The sequence below is a fragment of the Tasmannia lanceolata genome, unplaced genomic scaffold (genome assembly GCF_043159265.1).
Source record: "Tasmannia lanceolata isolate RefF3 unplaced genomic scaffold, GAP_Taslan_0.1 ptg000006l, whole genome shotgun sequence".
Classification (NCBI taxonomy): domain Eukaryota; kingdom Viridiplantae; phylum Streptophyta; class Magnoliopsida; order Canellales; family Winteraceae; genus Tasmannia; species Tasmannia lanceolata.
This window is the reverse complement of record NW_027518683.1, coordinates 26,842,840-26,859,791: the sequence shown is the minus strand read 5'-3', so window position 1 is coordinate 26,859,791 and position 16,952 is coordinate 26,842,840. Positions and strand designations below refer to the sequence as shown.

Here is a 16,952-nt window from a genome sequence, read left to right as displayed (position 1 = left end):
CATCCTATGGTGCGGGCCATACCGTACTTTTAATAAAGTGAGGACTGCCCTCATCAAAATACAGCAGTGCTGATAACATTTCCCAACCTAAATTGTCAAACAAATCAGGTTGCTAAATATTGTAGGCCAAAATTGGTATTGAAATAAGCTCATTACACACATTTTAGGTTTTTTTGCTAGTTTTATGCTTCACTTTTGCAAGGAAAATCGATTTTTGTACCAAATTATTGGCCTTTAGGTTACTTGCCATTATCAGTTGTTATCTGTCCCGTGGTTGTGTTATCTGTTTTGTTATCTGTTTTGTTATCTTCCCAGGAATTTTTTCCCCGGTTCTGGAATCTGTTGTTGTCGGTTTCATTCTTCAAGGCTTTGGAAGAATGAGAAAAATAAGGTGTCAAGATGGTCCAATTGTAAAGAAACCAGTTCTTTGCTAATGACCAAAAACAAGAGAATCCTCAGTGGTGAGAGTGTTGGGTGTCGATGTGTTAAATTGCATTCCTATGTTGCTGCTATTCTGGGAAGAGTACTACATCTTTGCTAATTAGTTTGGCTTTTCTCTTTCCATTCTCTTTCCTTTCAAAGCCCCCAATAACATATGTAAATTAAATTATTGTCATCCCATACTGCTGTAAAATCCTTTAATCCATCCAAGGAAAATTAAATGACCATTTATGTAGTTTCTGGTTGTAGGACTTATAATCTCAGTCACTTATAGATCATTAATCTCAGTCACTTATAACTCAAGCAAGATTACAGAAATATATTGGAAGATCTAATGAGACAAAGAGAAGACTTACTGCCTGCAACAGGATTACACAAAGATCTTGCATATGCTGTGCTATGTTTAATCTCTTCTTCATATCTCTCAACCAGTAAATCTCATTTTTTTAAGTGGAGCTATGCTAAAATTTCAATGTTTTTCCCCTCTTCACGATTCCAACTATAAAAAAATAAAATTGAAATTGAAACTGAATATTCATTGAAATTGCCAACTCATTTTGTTAACTGATAAGTTTCATTAATTGTACAGCACAAATACAGTTTCCAGAAAAATACAATTTTTCATCCAAATGCATAAATCTGTATCCTTTGAAAATACAGAATGTCACCCAAACAGCATAAAACTTAATCCAACGATTTCAAATTCACCGTTTTTAAAATCAGTGAATTTGAAACTTTCAGTGAAAGCAAAATCAGTCAACCCAAACAGGCCCCAAGTCCCCAGACATATTCACTGCATGCTCTCAAGATTACATTACACAGATAAAATAAAGGAAACCAGAAACAAATATCGCCTCATCTGTGAATATATCTTTCCTTGGAGAACGGTCGGTACCTAATTGGTGGCCGCAACAGGAATCCAAGCACCATTTTGGAGCAGAAAATGCTGTATAACCAAACCAGATCAACAAACCGATCGAAATTACCCAAAAACCATATTATAACAAGTAGGATTGCATGGATAAGGGCAATCAATTTCCTTCACTGCTCTTCGATCAAAGAACCAGTCTCCAACAGCCTCTGCAATTGTCTGCATAGCATTGGAAAAACTGAAAGAAGTTAGCCTGTACAAGTGAAGCAGATGTCATTATGGATTTAAATTTCAGTTTCGGTTTCGGAAATTTCGGCTTTAATCCAGAAATTTTGGCCGAAATCCAGTAAAAAAAGAATTAATTAATATTTTGGTAATTAATTAAATATTGCCAAAGTGTACATCCATGTTAAATTGTAATGCAAATCATGTTGGCCACGCATGTGAATGAAAATGAAAGCATAATGTCAATGCTGCTAAAGGTAGCCCCATCACTTTCCAATCCCATGCTCTTCAAAGCCTTTAGATGATCAAATTACTCTTACCAAGTGGCACCATCTGGCCTTGCCTTAAAGTTTTTTTTTTTTTTGATAGATGACAATTTTATTGATACTATGGAAAATACATTGGGGACCAAAGGTCCCAACTTGCAATACATAGAATCAATTAAAGATGGCCAGAAGCATCTCCTAGACGAGTTAATATCAACGAAGAAAATCTACTAGCTTATCCACTATAGTGAGGACCACCCATCCATACACTGCCATCCTGCCGAGATACTACTTAACCTCCCTACTATTTAGGAACATAGCCTAAAGAAACTTCGTTACTCCCCAAAATCTCCATAGCATTATCCCAAGGCATCCAAAAATCGAATCCAGCGGAAAGTGCCATATTTGGGGGCCTCTCATGCAAGGCTTTCCTCAAAACAGACTTGTCATCACCATTTAGATAGACATTTAGTTTGGTGATCGAGGCAAGCCATCAAAATCGGACTAGGCTCAAACATGCTATGCTGAATCTGGGATTCTAGCAGATATACAACCCCAAACGACGGGATCAGGATTTCCAGAGGGTCGCTAATCGCCAAGCCATCCTCCTTCAAACGACAGCCCACTGCCTTAAGGTGGATACATTTTCGCCTCCATCCAAGACAAAGTCCGATCCCCAAATTTCTGGTGAAGTCCCAGAACAAAATAAGGAAGGAGAGCTGATTACTTAGGGGTGATTTTCCGGGAACCTCAAAGGAGACCATTCCTACATTGTTAGGGTCCTGTCTTCAAAACTAGAAGGAAGAGATCCTTTAATAGCAAAACGAAGGGCGAACCTTGGGACCTCCACTCCTAGGGAGGAGAGCTATGAGTCTGACAATACGCCTACCTAGCTACCAAAAACAAAAATCATAGCCTTTTCAGCCCCGGGAATCCCGGCTATAGATCTAGCTATAGATAGGGCCAAACCTAGGAGTGCAATGGCCCTTTAGGAGTCTAATTAATCTGTTAATTTTCTTCTTAACCCCCGGTTCGGAACCCAAGATAGAGTGCATCTTATTCATAATGAAATGATCTTGGGAACTTAAACCCCTAACTGAGAAGGTTGAGTCTTTGTGAGAGCCGCCAGGGGCACGATTGACGAAATTCTTCCTGACATATGGAGCATGCTTCCGTCTGATGTAGGGGTAGGTTTCTTGGGGCTCACCAACAAACCCAAAAAGTCTGCATTCCTCTTATCAGGTCTCGTCAAACCTTTTTCTAGAATAGCTAATGGCTCTACCTCGGGCCTCCCATCAATGAAATTTGAATTTGAATTGAAATCCCAAAGGGGCCCAACGGTTCACCAGGAAAGGGCCTTGAGGTCGCCGGAAGTTGATTCGCCGCTAAGGACCCAATTCCTGGGTGGTAGATTCATGGGTTTCCTTCGAGAGTTCAACCCCGATGGGGTAGTACTGGTTGTAGATTTTGAGCTTTACACCATAGTTAGGGAAAAGCCATCGAGGGGCTAGAACCTTAGCCGAAACAAACTCATACAATTCTGATAGTTACCCTCCATCTTGGTTTCTACGACCTTGCCAAAGAGACCCCCTAAAGCCTCCACCGTAGAAACAGCCTAGGCATGCAGAGGGATGTCATAAAACCGAATCCAAAGCGCCTCCTCCCCTTGGATAAATTCATTTTTTCAAGGAGAGAGGGAGAGTAGATGGTTATCCAAGGCCGCAGATCCCATAGCAATGATCTGTGAGGCCTGCGATTCCGAATCAAACATAAACGAGAACTTCATCTTTTGCCAATAATGAAGGGCAATGAAGCTATTAACTTACCAACTTCTCCAAAAGCTTAAGCTGTTGGAGAAAGGTGTTATTTATCTTTTATACTTTTAACACTCCCTCGCACAAGTGGCCCACTTGGCAAACACGTGGCGCATGTGGTCCCACTTTGGGCTGACCATCGCATGCGGATTTTTGCTATCCGGGAGGATTGAACTTGAGACCTTTGGCTTTGATACCATATTAACTTACCAACTTCTCCAAAAGCTTAAGCTGTTGGAGAAAGGCGTTATTTATCTTTTATACTTTCAACAGAAGCGATGGAAATTCCCAGGACACTCGTGCCCAATTCCACAGATCCTGCAACGATTTCATTATGGTTTTTCTTTTTCCCGATTAAGCAGGATCTGAGAGAGCCGGATTGCACATCTACTTCCCGCCCTGAAATAGATAAAATTAGAATCGCAGGGTTGTCGCAATAGATTTTGCCGGAATCAGACCAAATGTTATCTTCATTATCCTTGGAATGTGCCTTGGGAGATCGAGGAATCCATTTTGAAGATGGTCTGCTCGAGTAACACCAGCGACATTCAACCCGCCATATGTAGTTTAGATATTGGCAAGGAGGACAAAGCCATGCCTAAAACCTTTTGGCTTGGACATATTTGGGTTTCCTTAGAGAAATTCCTTCCCCACCCCTAGGCGGAGTAGGGGAGGGAGTCAATGTATCCTGAGCGCATCTCCTACACCTAAACCGCCATCCAAAATTAGACATTGCCAATCCTCTTCCCTCATCTCGCCCCCTACTCTCCTCTCTTTTTTCCTTGATCAAAAGAAATTAATTTCACATAATAATTATAATAGTTTCATTTGTATCTCAGTGCCCATAACCAAAGCCACCCTCCTCAATCTTTTTAGATGGAGTATTAGGGGTAACGACATCACATGAAAAAGCATTGTTTTGCCTTAAAGTTATCTCTACCTAAACGAAGCCATTACCGGGCAGCATTCCATTACCAACTGATTGGAACCAACATTTGTTCCAGAATGGTTACTACACCGCAGCAACGAGCTCGGGACTAGAAAACTAGAATAAAATTTACATCAAAAGTTATTGGACAATGATAAATAATGATATGACGAACCACCGGGTTCATGGTCTGGCCCACCATACACATAGCACTTTGTAGTGATAGCCTCCATTGATCTGGTGGACCACCACTGTTCCAATTCAGTCCCATTGGTTAGATTGAATCGGTGAACCCTTGAACAAAACCTTGATAAAAAAGTATCTTTTCAGGATACTTTTTTTTATAACGATGTAACTAACAGCCTAGGATCATCCAATCTCAATCAACTGAGTCACGAGCAATATTGGTGGTGGTCCATTAGATAAATCATCAAAGCACCTATGAAATTATCAGATTAATGTAATATGTTATGAGTTGTTATTTGTTAACTAGCAACTTCATATTAGTGGAAGTAAAACCTTAGGTAACTTCTCAACTTATTTTGAACTGCACCTCTCCAATGACATTTCCACATGCTACGCAATTATTAGGTATCAAAACACAAGACTCTCAATCATAAGGCTGTATAGATGAGTGTATGACGGGGAACTAAGTCAAACCTATAGGCTTCCATGAAACTCTTCAGATATTTAACAATTAAAGGAACATAAAATGGGTTTAGAGTGAGTATATGTGCCTGACATGATGCAAGACAGATACTAGATAATAGAGTATTGATCACACTAAATTTAACACGACTTGATTGATAATGGCATATAGATACTAGGACCAATTACCAATGGGGGACAAACATTAGGTGAAATTATCAACAGGACCCATGCTTTTCAGAAATTATCAATGAGGGACAAAAGAGGTCTTGTCAGTAAAAGCTGGACGAAAATGCCCTTTTCTTAAGCAACACGTTTTGCTTTTCCACTTTTCTCTCTTCTCTCTTCTTTCCCTCTTTTTTTTACTTTTTCATTTTCAACTTTGTTTTTTTTACCTTACCAGTCATCTTCTTCATCATTCAGCCACCATTGGAGGCGGGAAAGCTCGAAAACTTGAAACGTGAGCTCATTCCCATCTATCTCTCTATATCTAGGTTTTGTTTTTCGTTTGTTTTAGGGTTTTGCATTTCTCTTTCTTCCTTTCAATGGAGGATGAGGAAGATGAATCGTAGGGTAGAAAGAAAAAAATGGTGAAAATGAAAGAGTGAAAGAAAAACAGCAAGTAAAAATGTGTTCATAAGGGACTTGATAAGCCCATTCGGAATTTGGTAACCCCATTTTGATACAGGATAACCCCAACCCCAAAGACTTGAAAATCCCTTCCAAAACTCCAGTACCCTCGACCAATTCTAAGGGACTTGATAAGCCCATTCGTAAATTGGTAACCCCATTTTGATACTAGATAACCCCAATCCCAAATACTTGAAAACCCCTTTCCAAAACTCTAGTGCCCTCGGCCAATTTTCAGGGACTTGATAAGCCCATTCGGAAATTGGTAAACCCATTTTGATACTTGATAACCCAAATCCTAGAGACTTGAAAACCCCCTTCCAAAACTCCAGTACCCTCGGCCAATTTTCAAGGACTTGATAAGCCCATTCGTAAATTGGTAACCCCATTTTGATACTAGATAACCCCAATCCCAAATACTTGAAAACCCCTTTCCAAAACTCTAGTGCCCTCGGCCAATTTTCAGGGACTTGATAAGCCCATTCGGAAATTGGTAACCCCATTTTGATACTTGATAACCCCAATTCCAGAGACTTGAAAACCTCCTTTCAAAACTCCAGTACCCTTGGGCAATTTTAAGGGACTTGATAAGCCCATTCGTAAATTGGTAACCCCATTTTGATACTAGATAACCCCAATCCCAAATACTTGAAAACCCCTTTCCAAAACTCTAGTGCCCTCGGCCAATTTTCAGGGACTTGATAAGCCCATTCGGAAATTAGTAACCCCATTTTGATACTTGATAACCCCAACTCCAGAGACTTGAAAACCCCCTTTCAAAACTCCAGTACCCTTGGGCAATTTTAAGGGACTTGATAAGCCCATTCGTAAATTGGTAACCCCATTTTGATACTAGATAACCCCAATCCCAAATACTTGAAAACCCCTTTCCAAAACTCTAGTGCCCTCGGCCAATTTTCAGGGACTTGATAAGCCCATTCGGAAATTGGTAACCCCATTTTGATACTTGATAACCCCAACTCCAGAGACTTGAAAACCCCCTTTCAAAACTCCAGTACCCTTGGGCAATTTTAAGAGACTTGATAAACCCATTCGTAAATTGGTAACCCCATTTTGATACTAGATAACCCCAATCCCAAATACTTGAAAACCCTTTTCCAAAACTCTAGTGCCCTCGGCCAATTTTAAGGGACTTGATAAGCCCATTCGGAAATTGGTAACCCCATTTTGATACTTGATAACCCAAATCCTAGAGACTTGAAAACCCCCTTCCAAAACTCCAGTACCCTCGGCCAATTTTCAAGGACTTGATAAGCCCATTCAGAAATTGGTAACCCCATTTTTTATACTAGATAACCCCAATCCCAGAGACTTGAAAACCCTTTTCCAAAACTCTAGTACCCTTGGCCAATTTTGAGGGACTTGATCACCCCATTCGGAAATTAGTAACCCCATTTTTTATACTAGATAACCCCAATCCCAGAGACTTGTAAACCCCCTTCCAAACCTCCAGTACCCTTGGCCAATTTTTAGGGACTTGATCACTCCATTCGAAAATTGGTAACCCCTTTTTTTATACTAGATAACCCCAATCATAGAGACTTGAAAACCACCTTCCAAAGATCCAGTACCCTCGGCCAATTTTCAAGCACTTGATAAGCCATTTGAAAATTGGTAACCCTACTTTTGAGAGTTGCTAACCCCCTTCCAGAGAGTTGATAAACCCCTTCTGCTACAAAACCCCCAGCCTATAGCAACTCTTCTAATGGCATTACAATTCTGCTCATGATAGAAATAACAAAAGAAATGGATGTTGTTTTCATTAAATGTGCTTCATGTATTACATCCCAATTTGTGTATTACAAAATAAAAAATAAAAAAAATATAAGTAAATCAAAAAATGTGTAGCCATCCATTCATATATTACATGAACTTTTTCTTATACAACCACTTGTCTTCCAAAAAAGTGAGTGAAGTCATCCATGCATTATCTCCAGAACTCACCCTAAAAAAAATAGCTTAAACCCTAAACAAGATAAATCAAAAAAAGAGGAATGAAAATTAGTACAAAACCCTAAAAAAGAAAAGAAAAACAAAACATAAATACAAAGAGATAGATGGTAAGAACTCAACATTCAAGTTTTCAAGATTTGCCAACAACAATGGTGGCTGAACAAGGAGGAAGATGACTGGTAGGGTAAAAAAAAAGAAAGAGGTGGTAATGGAAAAGTAAAAGAAGAGGGAAGAAGGAAAAACCAAGGTCAAAACGTGTTGTAAATGCCAAAGGGCATTTTCGTCCAACTTTTACTGACAATACCTCTTTTGTCCCCCATTGATAATTTTTGAAAAGCATGGGTCCTGTTGATAATTTTGCCTAATGTTTGTCCCCCATTGGTAATTGGTCCTAGATACTATACTAAAGATGAGTAGTTTGAGAGAGAAGGACTTTTGGACTGGAAGGAACAAAGAGTTTTCCATGTCGAAAAGCTTCAGCGAGTGTTCTCCCCAAGCTCAAATCGTTCACAAAAGCACCAAAAGGAGTAAGAACAAAATAACAATGGTGTTCGCAGAGAACTGAGAAACATATATCCCTCTTTTTATATGACTATAGCTACAAATACATTAGGAACAGACATGATCAAAGAATTAAGTGATGGGTGCAGATCCTACGTGAGAATTGGAAGAGATGAGATGATAGGTTACTTTCTTCATCTAATGTGGTTTGTCGAAGCCATATCAACAATCCATGAAGACTCGGTTGGGGTAGACAAATCTTTTCTATATTCTGGGTAGTTATTTCTTTCACTATATAATTATAGGTGAAGTAAGATTAAGAAAAGAAAAGAAAGCTAAATTCCTTATTTTTTCTCTATTTCCATTTCAACTTGGTAGCAAAGGTTGATCTATGGATTTTTTTTCCTCCTACAATCTTACCTCAAATACTTAACGAGCTCCATCAGATTTACATTTTGAGGTCTTGATTGGCGGAAAAGGTTGAAGTAGCACAACACAGCTGCATCAACAGTCATACGGTTGGGGTTTTTTTATTAGCAATGAATACTCCATGCAATAGAACACCATTTATAGGTATTTATCTCGTTTTTTGTTTAATCTTTTATGCAAATTGAGAGGAGTTGTGTGCGATTGATTAAATGTCAATGAACCGAGAAAAGAGAGTAATCTTTGCCACTCTTCTATGAAATGAATCCTATAGAAAATAATTTTTTCTAAAGGATTCATTTAGCCGACCCCAACTAGTTTTGGAAAAAGGCTTTGTTGAGTTGAGTTGAGTTGAGAACCTAGAAAAGAGAGTTGGAGATTGGAATGGACATATAAAAAGGAATTCTTGGAATTCTGTGAGGATTCTTGATTAGGCATGAGCTAACCATAGCGTCAATATAGTCACAAGGATCGTAAATGTATGAATGTGATGTACCAAAAAACATGTGGTTCCTAACGGAAACTAGGCCTATTATCCATGCAAAATAGGCCTATTATTTCATGTCAAATCAAGTAATTAACATCTAGAAGGAATCACAATTTACTGAAGATAATGAGTTGCAACATTCCTACAACATTCCTACCTTGTTACCAATTCTTGGAGATTTAGGTGAATGCCATGTGTTAGCCATCCATGTTTGACAATGAATAAAGCAGGAATTGATAAACATGCCTCCGTCCTTATTGTGCTGGAAGTCACTCAATGCATTTAGCAGGGCAGTCCTGAACCCTTAACAAAGGAACTAAAACAAATCAGCCCATAAAATGGAATTAAAATCAGAAATTATCAGAAAAAAATTAAGCAAATGTAGACATGTCTGTAAGCCGTAAACCTTGCAATATTTCAATCTGACTGGGATCACAGTTTTGAATATTAAGCTTGCATTTTAGCCAGTAGTGATGAGGGTCTGATGAAGACGGTGCCAAAACGTTTTGAATCTGGAAAAAATCTAAACAATAATACATAGACATTGATGTTTTGAAAGTCATATCTTCACTTCAAAAAATGCATGAGAGAGAGGCTTTACCTGCCAAAAATCATAGGCGGGATTGACAAGAAAAAGTGGGGTCTTTATATTCTTAATAACCTGTTGGGGAAACAAACACTGCCATACAATTTCAAGAAGTGCATAAGAAAGGCAGTCTTAGGAGGAGCAATGAGCTGGAATATATTTCCTCTATTTAGTGGTAAGACCTGCCTGAGATGATTCCATTCTCAAGATGCAATCCTTGTGCAAAGATTTTGCTACACCCTGATAGAACATAAGAAATAAAAGAAATAAATAAAGCAAATCTATAAACACCTTTGTGGAGTATGTTTTGGACAACCATGCACTGTCGCTATAGATGGATTGAAGCATTCACATACAGAAATGGTTTAAAAGAGTCAGTAAAGCAGTTGGTCTATGAAGGTTTATAGATGAATTGATCAAAAGACAAAAGCGAGCCTTGTCAATCATTCTTCTCAAAGCTTCAACCATAATTATAAAAAGAAACAAGGACAAAGAATCACCTTCAAGAAGCCCTCTAGACATTTGGAAAAAGCCATGTAAAGACACATTAACCAAAATCAAACACCAAGTTAAAATATAAGTTTTTATACAATCCTCCGTCTAACCCCAAATCCCATTGTTCTAATCAAAAGTCAAGATAGCTCCATTCCACGCTGTCATAAGCCCTTTCGATTTAGACCATACAAATAACCCCACACCCCCACTTCTATGATAAAAGTCGGAAAATTAATTCGCAAACAAAATCCCATACAAAATTTGTCTGCCCTGGAAAAACGCACATTGGGATATATAGATGATCCCACCCCTCACATGCCTCACTCTGTAAGCTTTTTAACCACAATCTTGTACCCACTTCCCACCAAACAGATTGGTCGGTAGTCAGAAAATCATTTTGCCCCATCCTTTTTAGGAATTAGCGAAATAGAAGTTGCTTTGTACCCCTAGCCAAGCTTTGTCCTCCGAAAACTCATAAAAATGGCTATGATAACACCCTTTATGGTATTTCCGAAAATATGAAAGAATGGCATACAAAAACCATCCAGCCCAGGAGCCCTAACACCCTTTCAAAGAGAAAAAAGTTTTTCTCACCTCATCATCACTAAACATACTCTTCAGGTTGGCGCAATAAACACTATCAAGCTGAGCAAAATCAAGATTCTGGGGAGTGGACAGGATAGAACCCTCCGAGGAATAAATATGCTAAAAAAATGATACATTCTCTGATGATATCGAGGCATGCTTCTCAAGATGCTCCCCATCAACAAGCAGCGACCAAATTCAAATACCACGCCACCTGGCACTAGAAATACCGTTAACATGAGCAGTATTTTTATCCCCTTCCCTGAGCCATCTAGCCCAAGACCTTTGCCTCCGCTTAAGCTCATCTTGTAACAAGATTTGATTGTATTCCTCCTTAGCATTGGCTCTTTCCATAATATTTTGGAGCAGAAAGAAGATGCATCTCATCTCTACCATCAAGCTTAGTTTTTTTATTAAGAAGTCTTTCCACATGCCCACGGATTCCATATTCTATTTGCCCATTGTTTTAAATTAGGCATGAAAAATGAAGTTTCCATCCAATATGAACATCAATTGGCCAGCGCCCGTCCGGCTCAATTCACCACTTCACGACAATCTCTTTAAACATTGGTTCCATCAAACCATAAAAGTTCATACCTAAATGGAGTTGGACCCCATGACCAAAGCTTCAGATCAAGGAGGACGAAGTAGTGATCCGATACATGTCTAGGGCCCTAGGCAGAGCAACCTGAATTCAACTCGGGAAAAGACATCTCCATTGTGGACAAAGAAGAAATATATCTTGTTGGCTCTTACTCTGATTTCTCTCCCAAGTAAACTGAGCCTCGAAAAAAGGAAGCTCCAAAAAAGCATTTCTATCAAAAATTTAGACATACCAGCTGAAATTTAGGAGACCCTAATTCTTTGAGAAATAAACCTTATTAGGACAAAAATCACCTCATTTAAAATAGGGAACCTTCCATCTCAAGTCAATAAATTCAAGTTTTGCCCATAGATCACTGCAAAGGGAAGCAAAAATAGGGCCATAAACTGCAGAGAAAGCATACATGGAATCATCAGCACAGCCTAAACTGCACCGAGACAGTGATGGTGCAACTAACCTCGTCCAACAAATCAAATCTAGCCGCATGCCAGGCGACAAAAATACCCACAGTAGACCGAATAGAATCAAGAGAAACTAATTTGAAACTCAAATTGCAGCCCGACTCCCGTAAAACTGAAACTGATAATCCACTAACTTTTGTTTCCTGTAGAGAAAAAAAATCGATGGCTTGTGTCTCAGTACAACCTCCTTAATTTGGGTTTCTTCACCAAGGATCCCATACATCTCCCATTCGAAATCAGTTGTCTCATAGTAAACCAGATGAATCAAGTGACACCTGTCCTTCGAGCCTGTACCAAAGTTCCTAGCTCCACCCCCAGATGAATGAAGTCTAGAAGAGGATCAGTCATAATCCACATTAAATTCCAGCCTAGCAATCTCATATTGTCTGCAGGCCACATTTGCCTCCCTAGCCTTGACGAAAGTTTATCCCGTTTATCTCAAATTCCAGTGCCGTGAAGAAAGCTCTGGATTCCTGTCCTAAACCAGCAAAAGAGAGGCCAATCAACATAGCCACCTCAAGCATATCTCTAGCAACCAAGACATTAATCTCTTCTGACTCTGCATCTATTAAATCCTCCTCGCCCCATAATTAGGGATTCAAGAAATTGAAGCATCTAGCTACTGACCGACAACCACTAAGCCCACTAGATGGGTCTGCAATAATACCTTGCTCATCAAAAATGGATTCTGACAACTCCAACAACACTCAGAAAACTCAGTATCACAAGAACAATCTCAGCCCTTAGATTTAATTCTTCCTCAACTGAATCCACAGCAAGCCCCTTACAATCAATCAAATTATTATCACCAGACACTTACCTCTTGTAACTCCAACCCCTGATCATCCATTGTCGAATAGGAGACCACAAAGCACAAGTTTCTCAGCCTGATAATTCTGATCTAAGATTACCACAACCTTCACACAACTAGAAGACCATTTACAAACCCAGACACAAAGGTGCAGTTCGTGAAAACTAAATCGACAAAAGGATTAGTTAAAGGAATGCCTGCCAAAGATGTTTCTAACTTAACCACAAGTTCTGACCACAACTCAAGAGGAGATAAATGTGAAAGATGGCAATCCACCATCCCGAACACACCCTCAGTGTCACGATTCACAGAATAAGATAGAGATAATCCCTGCAAGCAGAACCAACAACCATAGGGAGGAGATTAATCTGTCACAAAGTTGCAAGGCACAGCAGTCTCCAAAACCCCTACTAATATCTGAACAAGGCCCCGCCAAACATTGCCACCGCGAAGAGTCCCACCAGAACCATGCACTAACCATGTCCGTCGAGGGGAGAGGATCACAATTAGCCAAATGTGGCCCCATTGATGGCACCAATTCATGCTGAACCAGCAAACCATCATTTGCTATAGCACGCCCTAACCACTACTGCGGATAAATTCACAAGGGTCGACTCCATGCAAGCTAGTACCTCTTCCTAAAATTGCCTCAGCTCCCAGCCCAAGACAACCCTATCACCCTTGCCATCTCTATAGGTAGGTGAAGACTCCTGCAACACACCCACAACCCCTAACTGGAACAGAGCAGGACCATCCTCCAATCTGGATCCCACACCTCTACCCAGGTTATAAATTTCGGTTTCCATTTTCGACCATCAGTAAAACGTAACATTTCGGTTTCGGTACGAAATTTCAGCCGAAATCTTGTAAAATAACAGAAATATTTCGGTACAAAATCATGGCCAAAACTCAGGTAAGATTCTTCAATACTGGTTTTTCTTTTTCTTTTTTTTGAATGGTTCAATACTGGTTTTTCTTTTTATTTTTCTTTCTTTTTTTAGAAATATCTTAAAGCAATGCCGCTGTTCTGCTCTTTTCTGCAAATGGAATTGATTTTTGTCAGGGTTTTTATCAAAATGTGGGCATTTCGACAGAAACTTCGCTTTTTTATTTGAAAAGTTGCATGTTTAGCATATTTCGACAAAAGCATTAATGAAATCCCAAAATTCCAAGCGAAATATGGTATTTTTCGAATCCAAGTAGATTTTGTTTCGGTAGCATCCGAAATTGAAATATTTCAGCCAAAACGAAATGTTTGGCCCAAATTTAAAACCACAACCTCTATAATGGGAACCCAACCTGACATACACCCCAAGTCTCGCAAACCCACGGAGGGCAAATAAAAAATTGAGCATTCCCCATAATCCAATTCTACAGTTGTCCTAAGAACGGATAGCCACTACATGTCTCCTATCAGCAGGCCTCTTGAGCTGGCCCCTTTTAGATTGCAAGGATAGGGGATCATCTTCCTTCTGAGGCTTCAAATCCTCTACAACAGCCGAGTCTAACAGAAAGCCACCTCCAACCTTCGCCAATGGCTCAAGAAGGTTCGATCAGATCATCGATGTCGAAAAGCTAGCATCGGTAATAATCAAGATCACCTCGCTCGACGCCATATCCAAGAGGGTGATTCATCCGCACAGACTCTAAAGCTCATATGTTGTGGGAAATTTTGGGAGACTGATATGTAAAGACAACCAACCTCACACCCAAATCCGGAATTGCAAGAGCATTCTAAGAATTTAAAGTCTCCAAGACATAGTCATTCCTCCAAAAAAGTTTATGAAGACCAAACATTGGGAGGGATACTGCTAGACTCCCACAAACCTCCATTGGATCATTCTCACTCCAATTGTTCCAAACATCAAGGATCCAAAAAGGACATTGGGGTTTCTTGCGCCACATCTGAACAGCCTACTCTTTGCATATGTCTGCCGCAAGTAAAATTACCACTTTGTAAGGTTCAACCCTGCGAACTCTTTCCCCATTTCTTGCCAACCAGCCTTCCAAAAACCAGTGTTGACCACCCACTGAAAGAAACGCCCCAACGGCTACCGGTAAAATAAGGCAAGGCAATGATGGCAACTCTAGAATCCCAAATACTCACGACCATAGTCTCCTGATAAACTTTAATCCTGCAAGCTATTAAGCACGGATACAAGTACGGGGTGCGGGTACGACATGATACGGGGACGTGGATACGTGATTTAAAAAAAAAAAGGATACGGGTACGTTGGGGGTACGCTGAATATAATGTATTTTATATTTTATTATATATTTATAAAAATTAAAAAATTAAAGGCCCTCTTCGTTTGGGATTGCCCCAACTCCCAACCGAATGTGAGCCCCAAACAGATTATTGGACTCAAAATTAAACATAATTTCGACTCCAATAATTAGTTTTGGGCTCTCAACCGGTTTTCAGTGTCACAATCTCAAATGAACAGGGCCTAAATGTAATTTTGAGCCCAAATGGGAGCCCCAAACAAATTATTAGACTCAAAATTAAACATAATTTTAACTCCAATAATCAGTTATGGGCTCTCAATCGGTTGTCACAATCTCAAATGAACAGGGCCTAAATATAATTTCGAGCTCAAATACAAGCCCCAAACAGTTTTGAATTGTTTATTGGTTGGGTGCGTATCCGGTACGCACCCAGGGAATACCCGGGCGCACTGACATCCAATACGCACCCGATACAGGTGCGTGGGCCTCCGGAGAGTAACCATGCTTCTTGCCTGCAAGCATTCCGAAAGAGAGCAGAGGATTCCACCTCAGTAGCCATCCTCCCAACTTCATTTTGAAGGTTAGCAGATCAATTTCCTTTTAAAATTTCAAGGTTTTGCATCTGGATTTGATTAATTTTTACTAGTTTTTATCCGTGTTTAGTTAATAATAGTAGATTAGAGCTATATTTAGTTAAATTCCATTTTCCTGTTCTAGTTGGCTTATATAGTTAGATTTTCATTTGAACTAGGTTATCCATCTAGATCCATCTCTATCTTTCAAAATTTGCTTAAATTAGGGTTGCATTTCAAAATTCTAGTTAGACTTGGTATTTCAATGTTAAATTCAAGTCTGAAGTTTAATTTATGTTAATTGAGTTAGCTTCAGTGAGAATTGGTTTGATTTGAGGTTGAATTCCATTTTTGGGATAAGATCTGTTTAGAGTTCAGAATTTTCTAGAGAAGCAGGATTCGCACCTGGAGGTGGGGATTCGCGATTCCCTGAATCGCGAATCGTGACTCGATTCGATTCCCCAATTATGGGGAATCCCGAATCCATTCCATCGGAATCGCGAATCTTAATTTGGGAATCGCGATTCTTTTTCCACCGGAATCGCGATTCTGGAATGGTAAATACGCGTTTTATGGAAATAAAATCCGTGGTTTTTAGTCATATGGATTCGGGAATCACGTAAGTTAAAACCGCGATTGCCATAACATCAAATCCGGTCTTTTAGTGATGGGAATCGCAAATCCCAACTTTTTGACGTGAAATTACATTTATAGCCATATTTTTAACAGTAAGGGTGATATTTGAGTGGGGTTATTTTTGTAATTCCATTTTAAAACCTAATAAAAGCTAATCAAACCCTAAAAAAGGAAAAAATAAAAAAAAACCCTCTTCTCCTCCTCACAGCCGCCCCTCTCCCCCTTTCCTCTCTCACTGCCGCCCCTCTCTCATCGTGATTCCCGCCGGCAAGAAGAAGAAGAAGAAGAAGAAAAGGAATGTATTTTATATTTTTTTCTATTTTTTTTGAAAAAATTAAAAAAAAGTGATGGGTTTTCTGTGTAGGAATGGTTTCTGTGAGAAACCATTCTCACACAGTTTCTGTGAAATGGTCGGTTGACTCGGTTCGTGTGGGAATTATCAGCAGTTCAGCACTACTGTATTTTGATTTTTGAATTTTTGATGAGGGCACTCCTCACGGCATGGCCCGCACCACAGGATAATCCAAACCGTGGATAATCCTCACGGTTTGGATAATCCACGATTTTTGAATTTTTGTATTTTTATTAAAAAGTATGGCATGGCCCGCACCACAGGATAATCCAAACCGTCCATTAGATGGGCCACGGCCTAAAAAAGTTTTTTTGCCCCAAAAATCATTTCCATACGTTGATCCTAACCCTCCGATCTATAGAGGGTTAGGATCAACTCTCAAACCCTCCGATCTAAATGTTTGAGAGTTG

At 39.5% G+C, this 16,952-nt stretch overlaps 1 protein-coding gene across 2 annotated transcripts in view; it reads right to left on the bottom strand.

Moving 5' to 3' along the window:
• Window positions 1–951: 951 nt before the first annotated feature.
• The window catches only part of LOC143880173 (pectin acetylesterase 5-like), a 49,172-nt gene continuing 33,171 nt past the window's right edge, over window positions 952–16,952 (bottom strand). The window contains exons 8-12 of one of the 2 annotated variants that reach the window (XM_077382963.1): window positions 9,984–10,037; window positions 9,813–9,872; window positions 9,618–9,723; window positions 9,369–9,514; window positions 952–1,531 (exon numbers count right to left, since the gene is read on the bottom strand). In XM_077382963.1, coding sequence (XP_077239078.1) covers window positions 1,424–1,531; window positions 9,369–9,514; window positions 9,618–9,723; window positions 9,813–9,872; window positions 9,984–10,037 — 474 coding nt within the window. In that variant the 3' untranslated portion in view covers window positions 952–1,423. Of the gene's footprint in view, window positions 1,532–9,368; window positions 9,515–9,617; window positions 9,724–9,812; window positions 9,891–9,983; window positions 10,038–16,952 lie in introns of both variants that reach the window. The other variant, XM_077382962.1, reaches the window with a different exon arrangement.